This window comes from Salmo salar, chromosome 22 (genome assembly GCF_965601325.2).
Source record: "Salmo salar chromosome 22, fSalSal1, whole genome shotgun sequence".
Classification (NCBI taxonomy): Eukaryota; Metazoa; Chordata; class Actinopteri; order Salmoniformes; family Salmonidae; genus Salmo; species Salmo salar.
Window position 1 is genome coordinate 62,587,501 of NC_138312.1, and position 22,835 is coordinate 62,610,335.

A 22,835-nucleotide genomic window follows, 5' to 3' on the forward strand; every position below is an offset into this window, starting at 1 on the left:
CGAGCGTGGAGCGTGGCGCGTGTAGCTTGTTATCGTTAAGTCATCAAAGCGGCAATAAGCTACAGTCAAAGAGCCTACGAAATCATATTTGATAAATAAGCTAGCTATGGCAGCTATTAGTCTACTACGGCGCGAGTTGGATTGGTTGTAGTCGCTCGTCTCTCCCTCGTCCCCGTGTCACTCGCTCACAGCATGGCCCCTCCAACGCCTTCCTGAAGCGGCACCTTTCTGCCTCCTCTCACGTTTTATCAGCTCAGGTTAATAAAGTAGCTCAAAAACATTTATCTTCTGCTGCTTCCCTCACTTGAAATCGGGCCTGGTCCATTTCGGTTTTGGACCCATGAAGCAGACCCCTATGATTGGGGTCTGCGGACACCCTCTCTAGTTACAGCTGAAACTCAGTGTTAATCTCCATGAGTATATTTGCCATTTGGACTTTTGATTTTTCTTCTTGATATTTTGATTGGACATTTTTACTGCACGAGGGAGCTGGTAAGACAAGCATTTCGCTGCCCCTGTAATAACACCTGCTAAACTGTGTATGCAATGAATAAACTTTGATATGAAATTGGAAACAGGCGCTGCCAATCAGTGGTTTCTTTTTTGAGCAGCATCTTGCCTGACCTTCGTGGCAGTAATCTGGTGTGTGTGTGTGTGTGTGTGTGTACTGTAATCTGGTGTGTGTGTGTACTGTAATCTGGTGTGTGTGTGTACTGTAATCTGGTGTGTGTGTGTACTGTAATCTGGTGTGTGTGTGTACTGTAATCTGTGTAATCTGGTGTGTGTACTGTAATCTGGTGTGTGTGTTACTGTAATCTGTGTAATCTGGTGTGTGTGTTACTGTAATCTGTGTAATCTGGTGTGTGTGTTACTGTAATCTGGTGTGTGTTACTGTAATCTGTGTAATCTGATGTGTGTTACTGTAATCTGGTTGTGTGTGTACTGTAATCTGTGTAATCTGGTGTGTGTTACTGTGATCTGTGTAATCTGGTGTGTGTTACTGTAATCTGTAATCTTGGGGGAGATGCCATACCATTTGTAGCATCTCTGATGTTCCCTACCCCCCCTTTTCCCTCTCTGAAACAAAACTATTGGCATGATGAGGTCTGTCAGTTACTGTTCCCTGCTGCTAGAATCCTTGTCAGTGGCCTGGTGTCATGTAGGATTAGAGGCGGATATAAATAGATATTATTAAATCAGCGTTGTGTGATTCAGCCGCAGTTTAATCTCCTGTCTGCATTCAGACTGCTGAGAGAGATGGTGCCAGACAGCTGACCCTGAACAGACGACGAGTGCCAGGAGAACGTTTAACAGCCGACTCGTGGCTTGGATACAACTAATAATGCCCTGGATATAGTTTTACCTAGAATAAATAGACACCGTGGCTGGGAAAAGCTTCAAGAGCTGATACCCGTGGATCATGTAGATTCAGGATAGACAGGAGAACAGGCCAGATTCAGGATAGACAGAAGGAGAACCAGAGAGGACAGGCCAGATTCAGGATAGACAGAAGGAGAACCAGAGAGGACAGGCCAGATTCAGGATAGACAGGAGGAGAACCAGAGAGGACAGGCCAGATTCAGGATAGACAGAAGGAGAACCAGAGAGGACAGGCCAGATTCAGGATAGACAGGAGGAGAACCAGAGAGGCCAGATTCAGGATAGACAGGAGGAGAACCACAGAGGACAGATTTAGGATAGACAGGAGGAGAACCACAGAGGACAGATTTAGGACAGGCCAAAGAGATAACCCGACCTTAGAGAGCAGGCCAGCTGAAACTAAACAGAGAGCTGGCCTGACTCCTGTTGGGCTCCTCTGGAAGAGTAATACCTGGTATCACCACAGGGTGGTGCTGTACTGGAGATGACCAGGTTCTCTTACACCCAACAGAGAATGGTTGCTTGTTTAGCAACAAAACCAACGAGTGCGCAACTTCGGTGGCAAAACAGATGAGGTTGGCTAAGATTGTTAACAACATGTAAGCTTATATATATATTAGCTAGCTAGCGAATTTTAGCCATATTGGCATTGCAATGAAATCAGTCAAAACACCTCAAAACAAGACATGGTATCAAGAACGAGCTGAAACGAGCCACTTCCGATTCCCCACACGGTAGTTTCTTGTCATTCTTGCTAGCGATCCGGCCATCCAGAATCACAATAACAGGCTGACTTCTGACCCATGGAGGCGCCCACATGGTTTCCATGACCTCGTCAGCTAACCCATCGATAGAGTGTAATGACCAGTATTTTTACCTTTGAGTCTGTCAGGACTGGTAAGGCTGTCTCCTTCTGCTGTCTGGTTGTTCTGCAGGTGGGCATCTATGACCTCTGTGACAGGTACATAGTAGACATCCGCCATTAGTAAGACCGTGGTCATAACACATATCAATTACATTTAGGGGAAAAAATATTCAAATTACATGTAGGGAAAAATATTTAAATTACATTTAGGGCAAAATATTCAAATTACATGTAGGGAAAAATATTCAAATTACATGTAGGGAAAAATATTCAAATTACATGTAGGGAAAAATATTCAAATTACATGTAGGGAAAAATATTCAAATTACATGTAGGGAAAAATATTAAATTACATTTAGGGAAAAATATTCAAATTACATGTAGGGAAAAATATTTAAATTACATTTAGGGAAAAATATTCAAATTACATGTAGGGAAAAATATTAAATTACATTTAGGGAAAAATATTCAAATTACATGTAGGGAAAGTATTGGAAATCAGCATACGATGACACATTTTTCGTATCTGTTCTTTAATATTCAAATTTGAGAGGTGCAAAACTCATCTCCCGACACTTTATGCCAGCACATTTGTACAATCAAAATTAACCTAATTTTTCATTTTATTTTCTAATGATCAATCGCTCAGAAAACATGCCTGGGCAAGAAGAACAAGTAGGCTGACTAAAACAATCCATATGGCCTCAGCCAAGTAGACAGGAAATAACTAGATTTAAAAATGACTCGCCAAACCTAATTCCTACACTACTATTTTGCTGACAAAGCAAAACCATGGAAAGAACACACACATGCATACACACAGCAAGATAACAAAACACTTACCGTCGAAGTTGGCCAGCTTGTGCAACGACGAGCCCACTGCTTCTTTCAACTGTTTCACGGCTGTGGAGGGGAGAAATTGTGGTCAAAACGTGACTATGACTGAATGAGGCACCTGTAGAGTGAGAGAAGCATCCATCTCTAAATGGGGCACCTGTAGAGTGAGAGAAGCATCCATCTCTAAATGGGGCACCTGTAGAGTGAGAGAAGCATCCATCTCTAAATGGAGCACCTGTAGAGTGAGAGAAGCATCCATCTCTAAATGAGGCACCTGTAGAGTCAGAGAAGCATCCATCTCTAAATGGGGCACCTGTAGAGTCAGAGAAGCATCCATCTCTAAATGGAGCACCTGTAGAGTGAGAGAAGCATCCATCTCTAAATGGGGCACCTGTAGAGTCAGAAGCATCCATCTCTAAATGGGGCACCTGTAGAGTGAGAGAAGCATCCATCTCTAAATGGGGCACCTGTAGAGTCAGAGAAGCATCCATCTCTAAATGGGGCACCTGTAGAGTGAGAGAAGCATCCATCTCTAAATGGGGCACCTGTAGAGTCAGAGAAGCATCCATCTCTAAATGGGGCACCTGTAGAGTCAGAGAAGCATCCATCTCTAAATGGGGCACCTGTAGAGTGAGAGAAGCATCCATCTCTAAATGGGGCACCTGTAGAGTCAGAGAAGCATCCATCTCTAAATGGGGCACCTGTAGAGTGAGAGAAGCATCCATCTCTAAATGGGGCACCTGTAGAGTCAGAGAAGCATCCATCTCTAAATGGGGCACCTGTAGAGTCAGAGAAGCATCCATCTCTAAATGGGGCACCTGTAGAGTGAGAGAAGCATCCATCTCTAAATGGGGCACCTGTAGAGTCAGAAGCATCCATCTCTAAATGGGGCACCTGTAGAGTGAGAGAAGCATCCATCTCTAAGCCTCGTCTCAGGATTAGCGTCTAGCTAGCTTCCGAGGCGGCAGTAGTAGGTAGTTAAGGTCATTTAAGAACAGCGAAAAAAAAAAAAAAAATGCTGTTTATCAAACAATTTGCTATTAATAAGCTAATTTAATTTGGCATGCTGGAATTCTCTCAACACAGTACCACTCAAAGCAGTATGATGTAAAAAATGTACAGAACAGTACAAACGATCGGTGCAAAGACAACAGCTAGCGTCATCACTAGCAGGTAAACTACAGTACCCAACATGCAACAGAACAAGGAAGTTAAACACCCAGACAGTCCAAGAGAGGAACCACACAGTTAGGCTAATATTTAGTGAAAAGTTAAAAAGGTGGTGTTACCATGCAGAAAACCAAAGAGTGATTGTGAATGTCTCAAAAGAAGAGGAAAAACAAGTTATACAATTATATGAAGAAACAAAATGTAAAGGAAGCCATTCTAAGACACGGTACATTCTCCTGTACCAGGAAGCCATTCTAACAGCCTGCCCTTAGACACGGTACATTCTCCTATACCAGGAAGCCATTCTAACAGCCTGCCCTTAGACACGGTACATTCTCCTATACCAGGAAGCCATTCTAACAGCCTGCCCTTAGACACGGTACATTCTCCTATACCAGGAAGCCATTCTAACAGCCTGCCCTTAGACACGGTACATTCTCCTATACCAGGAAGCCATTCTAACAGCCTGCCCTTAGACACGGTACATTCTCCTATACCGGGAAGCCATTCTAACAGCCTGCCCTTAGACACGGTACATTCTCCTATACCAGGAAGCCATTCTAACAGCCTGCCCTTAGACACGGTACATTCTCCTATACCAGGAAGCCATTCTAACAGCCTGCCCTTAGACACAGTACATTCTCCTATACCAGGAAGCCATTCTAACAGCCTGCCCTTAGACACGGTACATTCTCCTATACCAGGAAGCCATTCTAACAGCCTGCCCTTAGACACGGTACATTCTCCTATACCAGGAAGCCATTCTAACAGCCTGCCCTTAGACACGGTACATTCTCCTATACCAGGAAGCCATTCTAACAGCCTACACGGTACATGTGGCTAACCCTAAACTCTTAGCTCACAGCAGTTCCCTTGACAACAGTAAACTCTGGTTTCGTCACGGGCAGCACGGACGGACAGCGTTCTCCAAACCACAGTTAACTAAAGGCTTCAGTAGGACAGGAAATGGATGTCAGAAACCTTGTGGTACATGTATTCCTCCTCCGTTACACAGTAGCTCTGCGGTAAAAGTTGCCCTCAGGTACAAATCTAGGATCAGCATCCCCTCACCCAATCCTAACCTTAACCATTTTGTGGGGAAAACACAAAACTGACCAAAGATCAGCATCTGAGGGCAAATTATAATCTGAAATATCCTGATGACACTACCCTAAATGGCTGACTACTGTCTGCACTTTAGAGAAAGCATTTTAACACATCAGATTTTACACGAGCACCTAGGTCTGGCAGTACAACCGATTGGCAAACGTACTGCAAATTGAGAAATGTGACTGAACTGAATAAAAATAATAAACTACACTATGAAACAAAGATAAATTACATAAATAACAATATTAAAAAGCTTTGGAGCACCTTAAATTACATTTTGGGTAAAAAGGCAAACTCTGCTCCATCATTCATTGAATCAGATGGCTCATTCATCACAAAACCAACTGATATTGCTGACTACTTAAATCATTTTTTAAATTGGCAAGATTAACAAACTTAGGCTAAACATGCCAGCAACAAATGCTGACACAACACATCCAAGTATATCTGATGAAATTATGAAAAGACAAGATTTGTAATTTTGAATTCCGTAAAGTGAGTGTGGAAGAGGCGACAAAATGATTGTCGTCTATCAACAATGACAAGCCACTGGGGTCTGACAATCTGGATGGAAAATTACTGAGGATAATAGCGGACAATATTGCCTCTCCTATCTGCCACATCTTCCATTTCATCCTACTAGAGAGTGTGTGCCCTCAGGCCTGGAGGGAAGCTAAAGTCATTCCACTACCTAAGAATAGTAAAGCCCCCTTTACTGGCTGAAATAGCCGACCAATCAGCCTGTTACCAACACTTAGTAAACTTCTGGGGAAAAATGGTGTTTGACCAGATACAATGCTATTTTACAGTAAACAAATTGACCTCATACTTTCAGCACGCTTATAGTGAAGGACACTCAACAAGCACAGCACTAACACACATTTTTTATTCATTTAACCTTTATTTAACTAGACAAGTCAGTTAAGAACAAATTCTTACTTACAATGACGGCCTAGGAACAGTGGGTTAACTGCCTTGTTCATGGGCAGAACGACAGATTTTGTACCTTGTCAGCTCGGGGATTCGATCTAGCAACCTTTCGGTTACTGGCCCAACACTCTAACCACTAGGCTACCTGATTGGCTGAGAGAAATTTATTTAAAAAACGAATTGTGGGGGCCGTTTTGTTAGACTTCAGTGCGGCTTTTGACATTATCAATCATTATCAAAACGTATGTGTTATGGCTTTACACCCCCTGCTATAATGGCTTTACACCCCCTGCTATATTGTGGATAAAGAGTTACATGTCTAACAGAACACAGATGGTGTTCTTTAATGGAAGCCTCTCCAACATAATCCAGGTAGAATCAGGAATTCCCCAGGGCAGCTGTCTAGGCCCCTTACTTTTTAAAATCTTTACTAAAGACATGCCACTGGCTTTGAGTAAAGCCAGAGTGTCTATGTATGCAGATGACTCAACACTACAGCCTCGATGATGAGAATGGGGGCGTGCTCAGTCCTCCTTTTCCTATAGTCCACAATCATCTCCTTTGTCTTGATCACTTTGAAGGAGAGGTTGTTGTCTTGGCACCACACGGTCAGGTCTCTGACCTCCTTCCTATAGGCTGTCTCATCATTGTCGGTGATCAGGCCTTGTGTCGTCTGCAAACTTAATGATGGTGTTGGAGTCGTGCCTGGCCATGCAGTCGTGGGTGAACAGGGAGTACAGGAGGGGACTGAGCACGCACCCCTGGGGAGCCCCAGTGTTGAGGATCAGCGTGGCGGATGTGTTGTTACCTACCCTCACCACCTGGGGGCGGCCCGTCAGGAAGTCCAGGATCCAGTTGCAGAGGGAGGTGTTTAGTCCCAGGATCCTTAGCTTAGTGATTAGCCTTGAGGGCACTATGGTGTTGAACACTGAGCTGTAGTCAATGAACAGCATTCTCACATAGGTGTTCCTTTTGTCCAGGTGAGAAAGGGCAGTGCGGAGTGCAATAGAGATTGCATCATCTGTGGCTCTATTTGGGGTGGTATGCAAATTGGAGTGGGCCTAGGGTTTCTGGAATAATTGTGTTGATGTGAGCCATGACCAGCCTTTCAAAGCACTTCATGGCTACGGACGCGAGTTCTACGGGTCAGTAGTCATTTAGGCAGGTTACCTTCGTGTTCTTGGGCCCAGGGACTATGGTGGTCTGCTTGAAACATGTTGGTATTACAGACTCAGACAGGGAGAGGTTGAAAATGTCAGTGAAGACACTTGCCAGTTGGCCAGCGCATGCTCGGAGTACACGTCCTGGTAATCCGTCTGGCCCTGCGGCCTTGTGAATGTTGACCTGTTTTAAGGTCTTACTCACATCGGCTGCAGAGAGTGATCACACAGTCGTCCGGAACAGCTGATGCTCTCATGCATGTTTCAGTGTTACTTGCCTCGAAGCGAGCATAGAAGTAATTTAGATCATCTGGTAGGTCCGTGTCACTGGGCAGCTCTCGGCTGTGCTTCCCTTTGTAGTCTGTAATAGTTTGCAATACCTGTCCTGCAATGATGCCAATATCAAGTAGCCTAATGCCAAATTTGAACTACTAACGGAACCAATAAGTCCAAGATGTACTGATCAGAATCCATGTGGAATCGGGAACAAAATGATAAATAATTTACCTTTTTTCCTCCACCAGGTGTCAATCAATATCAAAAATCAGTCAAATCTATTTAGAAAGCCATTTTCGCATCAGCAGTTAAGTGAGACACGAGCTTCGTCTCAGTGTGTGGCAACTCGGACCTGCTGCCTCGGCAATACTACTGCTCATGTTACGGTATCCGGGGAGATCCCACTTCACCGCAAAGAGATGGACAGGTTCACCGGTGCCTGAAGGCCTGGTGTGCTGATAGCTGATTAGTGGTAGATCACGGAAAGGCCGTCTGTTAGCTATTGAATACAGAGATGCGCAGACGCCAGCAGGTGCTAGAGTTTATCTCGCCGGGTTTCTCTGCCACTACAGACAGTGATGTCGTGAGCTCAGCTCCACTGCTCTGCGATGTGCCAATTTTTTACAGTAAAGTTACTGTAATGTACACCGTTGCTAATGTGAGTCACATTAGGAGAATGACTATACAATCCTATTCTTACAAGAGAATATCAGTGCTGTTTACATAATATCACATTATAACCATTCCCTCTCAGTCTACATTGATGAATATATAGTTAATTAACTTCCTGTTAGTTTGACCTACACAATAAAATATTAAAAATACTTGTGAACAATGTTAATGAAACACCAGTAGTCCCTAGGGAACAAGTACTCCACCCTCAAGTTGACCCGGTACAGGAAGAGCATCATTAGGAACCGGTTTATCACGCTCCTTCGACACATTGTTGATTTAAAACCACCCAGATTATCAGTGTTTTGATAAAGAGATGTAGTCAACAGGAAGAGAAGGTTTGAGGCTGTGAAGAATACAGCAAGAGACATCTCAGGTAAATAACTAAAAGCCATACTACCTTCCGGTTGGTTCAGGTCCATGTCAATGTCTATGTCATTTCCTCCTGGTGGATCTCCTAGCGATATACAGACATGAAGCATCGCCTCAACAACCCCAAACAAGCTCAACTTACAGGAACCTGGCCGAGACAACAGTGTTTTACAGTAACCTGGCCTAGACCCCACAGTGTTTTACAGTAACCTGGCCTAGACCCCACAGTGTTTTACAGCAACCTGGCCTAGACCCCACAGTGTTTTACAGCAACCTGGCCTAGACCCCACAGTGTTTTACAGTAACCTGGCCTAGACCCCACAGTGTTTTACAGTAACCTGGCCTAGACCCCACAGTGTTTTACAGTAACCTGGCCTAGACCCCACAGTGTTTTACAGTAACCTGGCCTAGACCCCACAGTGTTTTACAGTAACCTGGCCTAGACCCCACAGTGTTTTACAGTAACCTGGCCTAGACCCCACAGTGTTTTACAGCAACCTGGCCTAGACCCCACAGTGTTTTACAGTAACCTGGCCTAGACCCCACAGTGTTTTACAGTAACCTGGCCTAGACCCCACAGTGTTTTACAGTAACCAGGCCTACACCCCACAGTGTTTTACAGTAACATGGCCGAGACCCCACAGTGTTTTACAGTAAGCTGGCCTAGACCCCACAGTGTTTTACAGTAAGCTGGCCTAGACCCCACAGTGTTTTACAGTAAGCTGGCCTAGACCCCACAGTGTTTTACAGTAAGCTGGCCTAGACCCCACAGTGTTTTACAGTAAGCTGGCCTAGACCAGTGTTTTACAGTGACCTGGCCTAGACCAGTGTTTTACAGTAACCTGGCCTAGACCAGTGTTTTACAGTAACCTGGCCTAGACCAGTGTTTTACAGTAACCTGGCCTAGACCAGTGTTTTACAGTGACCTGGCCTAGACCAGTGTTTTACAGAAACCTGGCCTAGACCAGTGTTTTACAGAAACCTGGCCTAGACCAGTGTTTTACAGTAACCTGGCCTAGACCAGTGTTTTACAGTGACCTGGCCTAGACCAGTGTTTTACAGTGACCTGGCCTAGACCAGTGTTTTACAGAAACCTGGCCTAGACCAGTGTTTTACACTAACCTGGCCTAGACCAGTGTTTTACAGTAACCTGGCCTAGACCACAAAGAGCATGCAGAAGTGTATTTATCTTATCCTATTACTGACTGAAAGACTACACACCATTCGGACGGCTACAGTAACCAGTAGCTAACTACCATTCAGACAGACAACACATTAGAAGGTGAAAGACTGACGGACAGAACGAAGAAGACCAAGAATAACAAGCAAACGGAAGGTAAGAAGCTCTGAGTCATGCCAGATCAGATTAGTAAGAAGAAGAAGGGTTTTAACGTCCCATATGGCACCCTTATTCCCTACCAGGGCCCTGGGTCAAATATAGTGCACTTTTGTAGGGAATTAGGGTGCCATATCGGCTGCAAGCCAAGGAGTGATGCAGGGTTAGAAGCAGAGCAGTAACGTTAACAGACACGGTCGGCCTAACGGACCGTCACTCACCTAAACTGTTGTTGTCCTTTATGCTTTTCTCCTGCAGCTGTTCTAACCGAACTGGAAACAACAACAACATCGGATTGGAGAGGACATGGACTGGAGTGACCGAAGGTCAACTTAAATTGTCCTTTGAGGACATGGACTGGAGTGACCGAAGCTCAACTTAAATTGTCCTTTGAGGACATGGACTAGAGTGACCGAAGCTCAACTTAAATTGTCCTTTGAGGACATGGACTAGAGTGACCGAAGCTCAACTTAAATTGTCCTTTGAGGACATGGACTGGAGTGACCGAAGCTCAACTTAAATTGTCCTTTGAGGACATGGACTGGAGTGACCGAAGGTCAACTTAAATTGTCCTTTGAGGACATGGACTGGAGTGACCGAAGGTCAACTTAAATTGTCCTTTGAGGACATGGACTGGAGTGACCGAAGGTCAACTTAAATTGTCCTTTGAGGACATGGACTGGAGTGACCGAAGGTCAACTTAAATTGTCCTTTGAGGACATGGACTGGAGTGACCGAAGGTCAACTTAAATTGTCCTTTGAGGACATGGACTAGAGTGACCCAAGGTCAACTTAAATTGTCCTTTGAGGACATGGACTAGAGTGACCGAAGGTCAACTTAAATTGTCCTTTGAGGACATGGACTGGAGTGACCGAAGGTCAACTTAAATTGTCCTTTGAGGACATGGACTAGAGTGACCGAAGGTCAACTTAAATTGTCCTTTGAGGACATGGACTGGAGTGACCGAAGGTCAACTTAAATTGTCCTTTGAGGACATGGACTGGAGTGACCGAAGGTCAACTTAAATTGTCCTTTGAGGACATGGACTGGAGTGACCGAAGGTCAACTTAAATTGTCCTTTGAGGACATGGACTGGAGTGACCGAAGGTCAACTTAAATTGTCCTTTGAGGACATGGACTGGAGGCCGATCACTATGTCCTTTGAGGACATGGACTGGAGTGACCGAAGGTCAACTTAAATTGTCCTTTGAGGACATGGACTGGAGTGACCGAAGGTCAACTTAAATTGTCCTTTGAGGACATGGACTGGAGTGACCGAAGGTCAACTTAAATTGTCCTTTGAGGACATGGACTGGAGTGACCGAAGGTCAACTTAAATTGTCCTTTGAGGACATGGACTGGAGTGACCGAAGGTCAACTTAAATTGTCCTTTGAGGACATGGACTGGAGTGACCGAAGGTCAACTTAAATTGTCCTTTGAGGACATGGACTGGAGTGACCGAAAATCAACTTAAATTGTCCTTTGAGGACATGGACTGGAGTGACCGAAGGTCAACTTAAATTGTCCTTTGAGGACATGGACTGGAGTGACCGAAGCTCAACTTAAATTGTCCTTTGAGGACATGGACTGGAGTGACCGAAGGTCAACTTAAATTGTCCTTTGAGAACATGGACTGGAGTGACCGAAGGTCAACTTAAATTGTCCTTTGAGGACATGGACTGGAGTGACCGAAGGTCAACTTAAATAGTTATTTTATTCCTGAATACCATGCATGCAGGCCCAGGTCCCCAGGTCAATATAAATAGTTATTTTATTCCTGAATACCATGCATGCAGGCCCAGGTCCCCAGGTCAATATAAATAGTTATTTTATTCCTGAATACCATGCATGCAGGCCCGGGTCCCCCAGGTCAATATAAATAGTTATTTTATTCCTGAATACCATGCATGCAGGCCCGGGTCCCCCAGGTCAATATAAATAGTTATTTTATTCCTGAATACCATGCATGCAGGCCCGGGTCCCCCAGGTCAATATAAATAGTTATTTTATTCCTGAATACCATGCATGCAGGCCCGGGTCCCCAGTGTTCCCTACCGGGGTTGGGATCAACACTTTACTCCCAATGACAGTTCAGCAGCGTTATATGACTGTTATATGACACCCGCAGAAAAGGTGTGTCTCTCTGCGTTACTAACCTTGCAGGGCGGTGAGACGTTCGTTAGTGAAGTCGTTATCAGCCTGTAAGGCCTCGATACGGGCCTGCAGAGCCTGCTCCTTCTCCTCCAGCTCATCAATACAGAGCTGGAGTTCCTTCTTCTCCAGCTGACCCTTCTGAGTCAACTCCTCCTGACGACCCTCCGCCAGCTCACACACACACACACACACACACACACACACACACACACACACACACACACACAGGGACACACACACACACACACACACACACAGGGACACACACACACACACACACACACACACAGACACACACACACACACACACACACACACACACACACACACACAGGGACACACACACACACACACACACACAGGGAAAGGTGTGTGCATGTTAACGTGTGCAATGGAGATTCTGATGTGTGTGCTGGTGGTTGGACAATAGATAGAAATCTGATCTTAAAGCTTCTCCAACCTTCCTCCTCCCCGTCTCCCCCCCTCCTCCCCGTCTCCCCCCCTCCAACCAGTCTCCCCCCCTCCAACCAGTCTCCCCCCCTCCAACCAGTCTCCCCCCCTCCAACCAGTCTCCCCCCCTCCAACCAGTCTCCCCCTCACCAACCAGTCTCCCCCCCTCCAACCAGTCTCCCCCCCTCCAACCAGTCTCCCCCCCTCCAACCAGTCTCCCCCCCTCCAACCAGTCTCCCCCCCTCCTCCCCGTCTCCCCCCCTCCTCCCCGTCTCCCCCCCTCCTCCCAGTCTCCCCCCCTCCAACCAGTCTCCCAACCAGTCTCCCCCCCTCCAACCAGTCTCCCCCCCTCCAACCACTCCAACCAGTCTCCCCCCCTCCAACCAGTCTCCCCCCCTCCAACCAGTCTCCCCCCCTCCAACCAGTCTCCCCCCCTCCAACCAGTCTCCCCCCCTCCAACCAGTCTCCCTCCCTCCAACCAGTCTCCCTCCCTCCAACCAGTCTCCCTCCCTCCAACCAGTCTCCCTCCCCCTCACCAACCAGTCCCCCCCTCACCAACCAGTCCCCCCCTCACCAACCAGTCCCCCCCCTCACCAACCAGTCCCCCCCCTCACCAACCAGTCCCCCCCCTCACCAACCAGTCCCCCCCCTCACCAACCAGTCCCCCCCCTCACCACCTACTGTACCTTTATCTTGTCAGTGAGGTCCTTGATCTCGTTGACGGCCCCGTTGTATTTATTAGCCAGTTCTCTGAGCTCCTCCTGGTTCCTCTCGTTCATCTCCTTCAGATGGGTGCACTCATCCTCCGTGTTACTCAGAGATCTCTGTAATGACAACACACACACACACACACACTCAGAGATCTCTGTAATGACAACACACACACACACACACACTCAGAGATCTCTGTAATGACAACACACACACACACTCAGAGATCTCTGTAATGACAACACACACACACACACACACTCAGAGATCTCTGTAATGACAACACACACACACACACACACTCAGAGATCTCTGTAATGACAACACACACACACACACACTCAGAGATCTCTGTAATGACAACACACACACACACACACACTCAGAGATCTCTGTAATGACAACACACACACACACACACACTCAGAGATCTCTGTAATGACAACACACACACACACACTCAGAGATCTCTGTAATGACAACACACACACACACACACTCAGAGATCTCTGTAATGACAACACACACACACTCAGAGATCTCTGTAATGACAACACACACACACACACACACACACACCACCCAGCCCCAGGGGTCTCACCTCGACATATGGCCTCTTCCTGACCACCTCTACCTAGCCTTAACGCTAACCCTATTGCACAGGAAGACCCGTCTCACCTCAAACTGACAGCTTCCTGACGACCTCTACCTAGCCTTAACGCTAACCCTATTGCACAGGAAGACCTGTCTGATAGCTTCCTGACCACCTCTATCCTAGCCTTAACGCTAACCCTATTGCACAGGAAGGCCTGTCTCGCCTCTTCCTGACCACCTCTACCTAGCCTTAACGCTAACCCTATTGCACAGGAAGACCTGTCTGATAGCTTCCTGACCACCTCTACCTAGCCTTAACGCTAACCCTATTTCACAGGAAGACCTGTCTGATAGCTTCCTGACCACCTCTACCTAGCCTTAACGCTAACCCTATTGCACAGGAAGACCTGTCTGATAGCTTCCTGACCACCTCTACCTAGCCTTAACGCTAACCCTATTGCACAGGAAGACCTGTCTGATAGCTTCCTGACCACCTCTACCTAGCCTTAACGCTAACCCTATTTCACAGGAAGACCTGTCTGATAGCTTCCTGACCACCTCTACCTAGCCTTAACGCTAACCCTATTGCACAGGAAGACCTGTCTGATAGCTTCCTGACCACCTCTACCTAGCCTTAACGCTAACCCTATTGCACAGGAAGACCTGTCTGATAGCTTCCTGACCACCTCTACCTAGCCTTAACGCTAACCCTATTGCACAGGAAGACCTGTCTGATAGCTTCCTGACCACCTCTACCTAGCCTTAACGCTAACCCTATTGCACAGGAAGACCTGTCTGATAGCTTCCTGACCACCTCTACCTAGCCTTAACGCTAACCCTATTGCACAGGAAGACCTGTCTGATAGCTTCCTGACCACCTCTACCTAGCCTTAACGCTAACCCTATTGCACAGGAAGACCTGTCTGATAGCTTCCTGACCACCTCTATCCTAGCCTTAACGCTAACCCTATTGCACAGGAAGACCTGTCTGATAGCTTCCTGACCACCTCTATCCTAGCCTTAACGCTAACCCTATTGCACAGGAAGACCTGTCTGATAGCTTCCTGACCACCTCTATCCTAGCCTTAACGCTAACCCTATTGCACAGGAAGGCCTGTCTCGCCTCTTCCTGACCACCTCTACCTAGCCTTAACGCTAACCCTATTGCACAGGAAGACCTGTCTGATAGCTTCCTGACCACCTCTACCTAGCCTTAACGCTAACCCTATTGCACAGGAAGACCTGTCTGATAGCTTCCTGACCACCTCTACCTAGCCTTAACGCTAACCCTATTGCACAGGAAGACCTGTCTGATAGCTTCCTGACCACCTCTACCTAGCCTTAACGCTAACCCTATTGCACAGGAAGACCTGTCTGATAGCTTCCTGACCACCTCTATCCTAGCCTTAACGCTAACCCTATTGCACAGGAAGACCTGTCTGATAGCTTCCTGACCACCTCTACCTAGCCTTAACGCTAACCCTATTGCACAGGAAGACCTGTCTGATAGCTTCCTGACCACCTCTATCCTAGCCTTAACGCTAACCCTATTTCACAGGAAGACCTGTCTGATAGCTTCCTGACCACCTCTACCTAGCCTTAACGCTAACCCTATTGCACAGGAAGACCTGTCTGATAGCTTCCTGACCACCTCTATCCTAGCCTTAACGCTAACCCTATTGCACAGGAAGACCCGTCTGATAGCTTCCTGACCACCTCTACCTAGCCTTAACGCTAACCCTATTGCACAGGAAGACCTGTCTGATAGCTTCCTGACCACCTCTATCCTAGCCTTAACGCTAACCCTATTTCACAGGAAGACCTGTCTGATAGCTTCCTGACCACCTCTACCTAGCCTTAACGCTAACCCTATTGCACAGGAAGACCTGTCTGATAGCTTCCTGACCACCTCTACCTAGCCTTAACGCTAACCCTATTTCACAGGAAGACCTGTCTGATAGCTTCCTGACCACCTCTACCTAGCCTTAACGCTAACCCTATTGCACAGGAAGACCTGTCTGATAGCTTCCTGACCACCTCTACCTAGCCTTAACGCTAACCCTATTGCACAGGAAGACCTGTCTGATAGCTTCCTGACCACCTCTATCCTAGCCTTAACGCTAACCCTATTGCACAGGAAGACCTGTCTGATAGCTTCCTGACCACCTCTATCCTAGCCTTAACGCTAACCCTATTGCACAGGAAGACCTGTCTGATAGCTTCCTGACCACCTCTATCCTAGCCTTAACGCTAACCCTATTGCACAGGAAGGCCTGTCTCGCCTGCTTCCTGACCACCTCTACCTAGCCTTAACGCTAACCCTATTGCACAGGAAGACCTGTCTGATAGCTTCCTGACCACCTCTACCTAGCCTTAACGCTAACCCTATTGCACAGGAAGACCTGTCTGATAGCTTCCTGACCACCTCTACCTAGCCTTAACGCTAACCCTATTGCACAGGAAGACCTGTCTGATAGCTTCCTGACCACCTCTACCTAGCCTTAACACTAACCCTATTGCACAGGAAGACCTGTCTGATAGCTTCCTGACCACCTCTACCTAGCCTTAACGCTAACCCTATTGCACAGGAAGACCTGTCTGATAGCTTCCTGACCACCTCTACCTAGCCTTAACGCTAACCCTATTGCACAGGAAGACCTGTCTGATAGCTTCCTGACCACCTCTACCTAGCCTTAACGCTAACCCTATTGCACAGGAAGACCTGTCTGATAGCTTCCTGACCACCTCTACCTAGCCTTAACGCTAACCCTATTGCACAGGAAGACCTGTCTGATAGCTTCCTGACCACCTCTATCCTAGCCTTAACGCTAACCCTATTGCACAGGAAGACCTGTCTGATAGCTTCCTGACCACCTCTACCTAGCCTTAACGCTAACCCTATTGCACAGGAAGACCTGTCTGATAGCTTCCTGACCACCTCTATCCTAGCCTTAACGCTAACCCTATTGCACAGGAAGACCCGTCTCACCTCGACCTCTGATAGCTTCCTGACGACCTCTATCTTCTCTTGTAGGACCTTCCTCAGGGACTCTTTGGCCGTGGTCTCATAGTTGTGTTTGTCTTCCTGCAGGGCTACCAGCTCGTTGCGCATCCCATCCTGGGTTTGGTTCTTTAGAGGGGGAGGTAAGAGAGAGAGAGAGAGAGAGACAGAGAGAGAGAGAGAGAGAGAGAGAGAGAGAGAGAGAGTGAGAGAGGGGAGGGACTGTGTCTAGTGGCGGTCTCTAGCGCTTTGACTAACACACAGCCATAGGGTAATAGAGTTTTTGTTCAGACCATGTAAAGTGACCATCAGTCAATCACCACCTTCCGGAGACACCTGAAACCCCACCTCTTTAAGGAATACCTGGGATAGGATAAAGTAATCCTTCTAACCCCCCCCCCCCAAAAAAAAAGATATAGATGTACTATTGTAAAGTGGTTGTTCCACTGGATATCATAAGGTGAATGCACCAATTTGTAAGTCGCTCTGGATAAGAGCGTCTGCTAAATGACTTAAATGTAAATGGTCAGAAAAAAACTATTTACCCAAATACATTAGAGAAAAAACCCCACATGCATGTCAATAGATATATACAGTGAACTGCGAAAGTATTGCGGACTGAGACACATCATGTTGCTGTTTTGGTTCTGTATTCCAGCACTTCGGATTTGACTATGAGGTTAAAAGTTCAGACTGTCAGCATTCATTTGAGGGTATTTTCATCCATATCGGGTGAACCGTATAGAAATTACATCCTTTTTTTTTACATAATCCCCCCCATTTTATGGGGACCAAAACTACTCAGATAATATCTCTTATATGTGTATTAAAGTAGTCAAAAGTGTAGTATTTGGTGCCATATTCATCGCACGCAACGATTACATCAAGCTCGTGACGCTACAAAACTTGATGGATGCATTTGCTGTTTGTTTTGGTTGTGTTTCGGATTATTTTGTGACCAATAAAGATGAAAGGTAAATAAATTAGACACACATATTTTGTATTATTTTTTTTTATTTAACTAGGCAAGTCAGTAAAGAACAAATTCTTATTTACATTGACGGCCTACCCCCGGCCGACGCTGGTCCAATTGTGCGCTGCCCTATGGGACTACCAATCACGGCAGGTTGTGATACAGCCTGGAATCTAACCAGGGTCTGTAGTGACGCCTCTTGCACTGAGATGCAGCGCCTTAGACCGCTGCACCACTTCGGGAGCCCCAATATATCATACCTCCTCAAAAATGCTAACCTCCCCTGTTATTGTAATGGTGAGAGGTTAGCATGTCTTGGTGGTATGATATAAAATGCTAACCTCCCCTGTTATTGTAATGGTGAGAGGTTAGCATGTCTTGGGGTTATGATATAAAATGCTAACCTCCCCTGTTATTGTAATGGTGAGAGGTTAGCATGTCTTGGGGTTATGATATAAAATGCTAACCTCCCCTGTTATTGTAATGGTGAGAGGTTAGCATGTCTTGGGGGTATGATATAAAATGCTAACCTTCCCTGTTATTGTAATGGTGAGAGGTTAGCATGTCTTGGGGGTATGATATAAAATGCAAACCTCCCCTGTTATTGTAATGGTGAGAGGTTAGCATGTCTTGGGGGTACGATATAAAATGCTAACCTCCCCTGTTATTGCAATGGTGAGAGGTTAGCATGTCTTGGGGGTACGATATAAAATGCTAACCTCTCCTGTATTTGTAATGGGGAGAGGTTAGCATGTCTTGGGGGTATGATATAAAATGCTAACCTCCCCTGTTATTGTAATGGTGAGAGGTTAGCATGTCTTGGGGTTATTTGTGCGTGTAACTTATTTACATTAAGCACAAAACAAACAATTTTATTTTATTATTTTACCTTTATTTAACTAGTCAAGTCAGTTAAGAACAAATTCTTATTTTCAATGATGGTCTACCGGGGAACAGTGGGTTAACTGCCTTGTTCGGGGGCAGAACGACAGATTTTGTACCTTGTCAACTCGGGGGATTCGATCTTGCAACCTTTCGGTTACTAATCCAAAGCTCTAACCACTAGGCTACGCTGCCGCTCTACAAGTGTGTAGAGTCACAAATCAAATCAATTTATAAAGCCCTTCTTACATCAGTTGATATCTCAAAGTGCTGTAATCAATAATAAATAATAATAAAGTACACAAGCTTTATACGTGCTATGAATATGGGACTAAATACTAAACATTTTCCTACTTTAAAATGTTCTTTAGAATATGGATTTAGCATTTACATTTTCTTACTTTAGAGTAGGTATTTACACTGAACAAAAATATAAAAACGCAACATGCAACAATTTACAGTTACAGTTCATATGAGGAAATCAGTCAATTGAAATAAAATCATTAGGTCCCAATCTATGGATTTCACATGACTGGGAATACAGATACGCATCTGTTGGTCACAGATACCTTTAAACAAAAAGGTAGGGGGCGTGGATCAGAAAACCAGTCAGTATCTGGTGTGACCACCATTTAGCCTCACGCAGCGCGACACATCTCCTTCACATAGAGTTGATCAGGCTTTTGATTGTGGCCTGTGGAATGTTGTCCCCACTCCTCTATAAATGGCTGTGTGAAGTTGCTGGATATTGGTGGGAACTATAACACGCGGTCGAACACGTCGATCCAGAGCATCCCAAACATGCTCAATGGGTGACATTTCTGGTGAGTATACAGGCCATGGAAGAACTGGGACATTTTCAGCATCCAGGAATTGTGTCCAGATCCTTGTGAAATTGGTCCGTGCATTATCACGCTGAAACATGATGTGATGGTGGTGGATCAATGGTCATGGTGTCTCTGTGAATTCAATTTCCCATCGATAAAATACAGTTGTGTTCGTTGTCTGTATCTTATGCCTGCTCACACCATGACCCCAGTTCACAATGTTGACGTCAATAAAACGCTCGCTCGCCCACACGCTGTCTGCCATTTGCTCAGTATAGTTTGAAACTGGGATTCTTCCGTGAAGAGAACACTTCTCCAGTGTGCCCGTAGCCATCGAAGGTGAGCATTTGCCCACTGAAGTCGATTACAACATCGAATCGCAGTCAGGTCAAGACCCTGGTGAGAATGAGCAGGCAGATGAGCTTACCTGACACGGTTTCTGACAATCTGTGCAGAAATTCTTCGGTTGTGCAAACCCACAGTTTCATCAGCCGTCCGGGTGGCTGGTCTCAGACGATCCCGCAGGTGAAGAAGCCGGATGTGGAGGTCCTGGGCTGCCGTGGTAACACGTGGTCTGCGGTTGTGAGGCCGGTTGGACGTACTGCCAAATTCTCTAAAACGATGTGAGGCGGCTTATGGTAGAGAAATTAATATTCAATTCTCTGGCAACAGCTCTGGTGGACATTTCCTGCAGTCAGCATGCCAACTGCACGTTCCCTCAAAACTTGAGACATCTGCAGCATTGTGTTGTGTGACAAAACTGCACATTTTAGAGTGGCCTTCTATTGTCCCAAGCACAAGGTGCACCTGTGTAATGATCATGCTGTTTAATTAGCTTCGTGATACGCCACACCTGTCAGTCAGGTGGATGGATTATTTTGGCAAAAGAAATGCTCACTAACAGGGATGTGAACAAATTTGTGCACAAAATCTGTGCGAAATAAGCTTTTTGTGCGTATGGAACATTCCTGGGATCTTTTATTTCAGCTCATGAAACACGGGACCAACACTTTACATGTTACATTTCTATATTTTTTCAGTGTATCGTTTAAATGTTCTTACTTTAGAGTAGGACTGCAGCTGGTTGCCCATCACCTCTAGTCTGGAGAGAAGCCGGTCCTCATCTATCAACGCCTAGAAGACAGACACACAGAGACACGGTTCAGTACACCATAAACCAGTCAGAAGAGAGAGTTCAGTACACCATAAACCAGTCAGAAGAGAGAGTTCAGTACACCATAAACCAGTCTGAGGAGACACCATAAACCAGTCAGAAGAGAGAGTTCAGTACACCATAAACCAGTCAGAAGAGAGAGTTCAGTACACCATAAACCAGTCAGAAGAGACGGTTCAGTACACCATAAACCAGTCAGCAGAGAGAGTTCAGTACACCATAAACCAGTCAGAAGAGAGAGTTCAGTACACCATAAACCAGTCAGAAGAGAGAGTTCAGTACACCATAAACCAGTCAGAAGAGAGAGTTCAGTACACCATAAACCAGTCTGAGGAGACACCATAAACCAGTCAGAAGAGAGAGTTCAGTACACCATAAACCAGTCAGAAGAGACGGTTCAGTACACCATAAACCAGTCAGAAGAGACGGTTCAGTACACCATAAACCAGTCAGAAGAGAGAGTTCAGTACACCATAAACCAGTCAGAAGAGACGGTTCAGTACACCATAAACCAGTCTGAGGAGAGAGTTCAGTACACCATAAACCAGTCTGAGGAGAGAGTTCAGTACACCATAAACCAGTCAGAAGAGACGGTTCAGTACACCATAAACCAGTCAGAAGAGAGAGTTCAGTACACCATAAACCAGTCAGCAGAGAGAGTTCAGTACACCATAAACCAGTCAGAAGAGAGAGTTCAGTACACCATAAACCAGTCAGAAGAGACGGTTCAGTACACCATAAACCAGTCTGAGGAGAGAGTTCAGTACACCATAAACCAGTCAGAAGAGAGAGTTCAGTACACCATAAACCAGTCAGAAGAGAGAGTTCAGTACACCATAAACCAGTCAGAAGAGATGGTTCAGTACACCATAAACCAGTCAGCAGAGAGAGTTCAGTACACCATAAACCAGTCAGAAGAGAGAGTTCAGTACACCATAAACCAGTCAGAAGAGACGGTTCAGTACACCATAAACCAGTCAGCAGAGAGAGTTCAGTACACCATAAACCAGTCAGAAGAGAGAGTTCAGTACACCATAAACCAGTCAGAAGAGACGGTTCAGTACACCATAAACCAGTCAGAAGAGAGAGTTCAGTACACCATAAACCAGTCAGAAGAGAGAGTTCAGTACACCATAAACCAGTCAGAAGAGAGAGTTCAGTACACCATAAACCAGTCAGAAGAGAGACGGTTCAGTACACCATAAACCAGTCAGAAGAGACGGTTCAGTACACCATAAACCAGTCAGAAGAGACGGTTCAGTACACCATAAACCAGTCAGAAGAGACGGTTCAGTACACCATAAACCAGTCAGAAGAGAGAGTTCAGTACACCATAAACCAGTCAGAAGAGAGAGTTCAGTACACCATAAACCAGTCTGAGGAGAGAGTTCAGTACACCATAAACCAGTCAGAAGAGAGAGTTCAGTACACCATAAACCAGTCAGAAGAGACGGTTCAGTACACCATAAACCAGTCAGAAGAGTGTTCAGTACACCATAAACCAGTCAGAAGAGAGAGTTCAGTACACCATAACCAACACAATTCACATACAGTGCCTTCAGAAAGCATTCATACCCCTTGACTTACACATTGTTGTATTACAGCCTGAATTAAAAATGTATTAAATTGATTATTTTCTCACCCATCTGCACACAATACCCCACAATGACAAAGTAAAAACATGTTTTTAGAAATGTTAGCTAATTTATTGAAAATTAAAAATACGTAAATATAATTTATATAAGTATTCACACCCGAGTCAATACATGTTAGAAGCACCTTTGGCAGTGATTACAGCTGTGAGTCTTTCTGGGTAAGTCTCTAAGAGCTGTGAGTCTTTCTGGGTCAGTCTCTAAGAGCTGTGAGTCATTCTGGGTAAGTCTCTAAGAGCTGTGAGTCTTTCTGGGCAAGTCTCTAAGAGCTGTGAGTCTTCCTGGGTAAGTCTCTAAGAGCTGTGAG

At 45.7% G+C, this 22,835-nt stretch overlaps 1 protein-coding gene across 13 annotated transcripts in view; it reads right to left on the reverse strand.

The window, feature by feature from the left end:
• Nucleotides 1-22,835, reverse strand: part of slmapa (sarcolemma associated protein a) — a 163,170-nt gene that overhangs the window by 45,560 nt on the left and 94,775 nt on the right. For 7 of the 13 annotated variants that reach the window (XM_045705714.2, XM_045705721.2, XM_082967750.1 and 4 more), the window contains 8 exons: nt 20,765-20,836; nt 17,009-17,149; nt 13,401-13,538; nt 12,267-12,435; nt 10,330-10,380; nt 8,801-8,857; nt 3,089-3,148; nt 2,258-2,332 (listed from right to left, as the gene is read on the reverse strand). In XM_045705714.2, coding sequence (XP_045561670.2) covers nt 2,258-2,332; nt 3,089-3,148; nt 8,801-8,857; nt 10,330-10,380; nt 12,267-12,435; nt 13,401-13,538; nt 17,009-17,149; nt 20,765-20,836 — 763 coding nt within the window. The remainder of the gene's footprint in view (nt 1-2,257; nt 2,333-3,088; nt 3,149-8,800; nt 8,858-10,329; nt 10,381-12,266; nt 12,436-13,400; nt 13,539-17,008; nt 17,150-20,764; nt 20,837-22,835) is intronic. The other 6 variants (XM_082967753.1, XM_082967752.1, XM_045705715.2 and 3 more) reach the window with 3 other exon arrangements.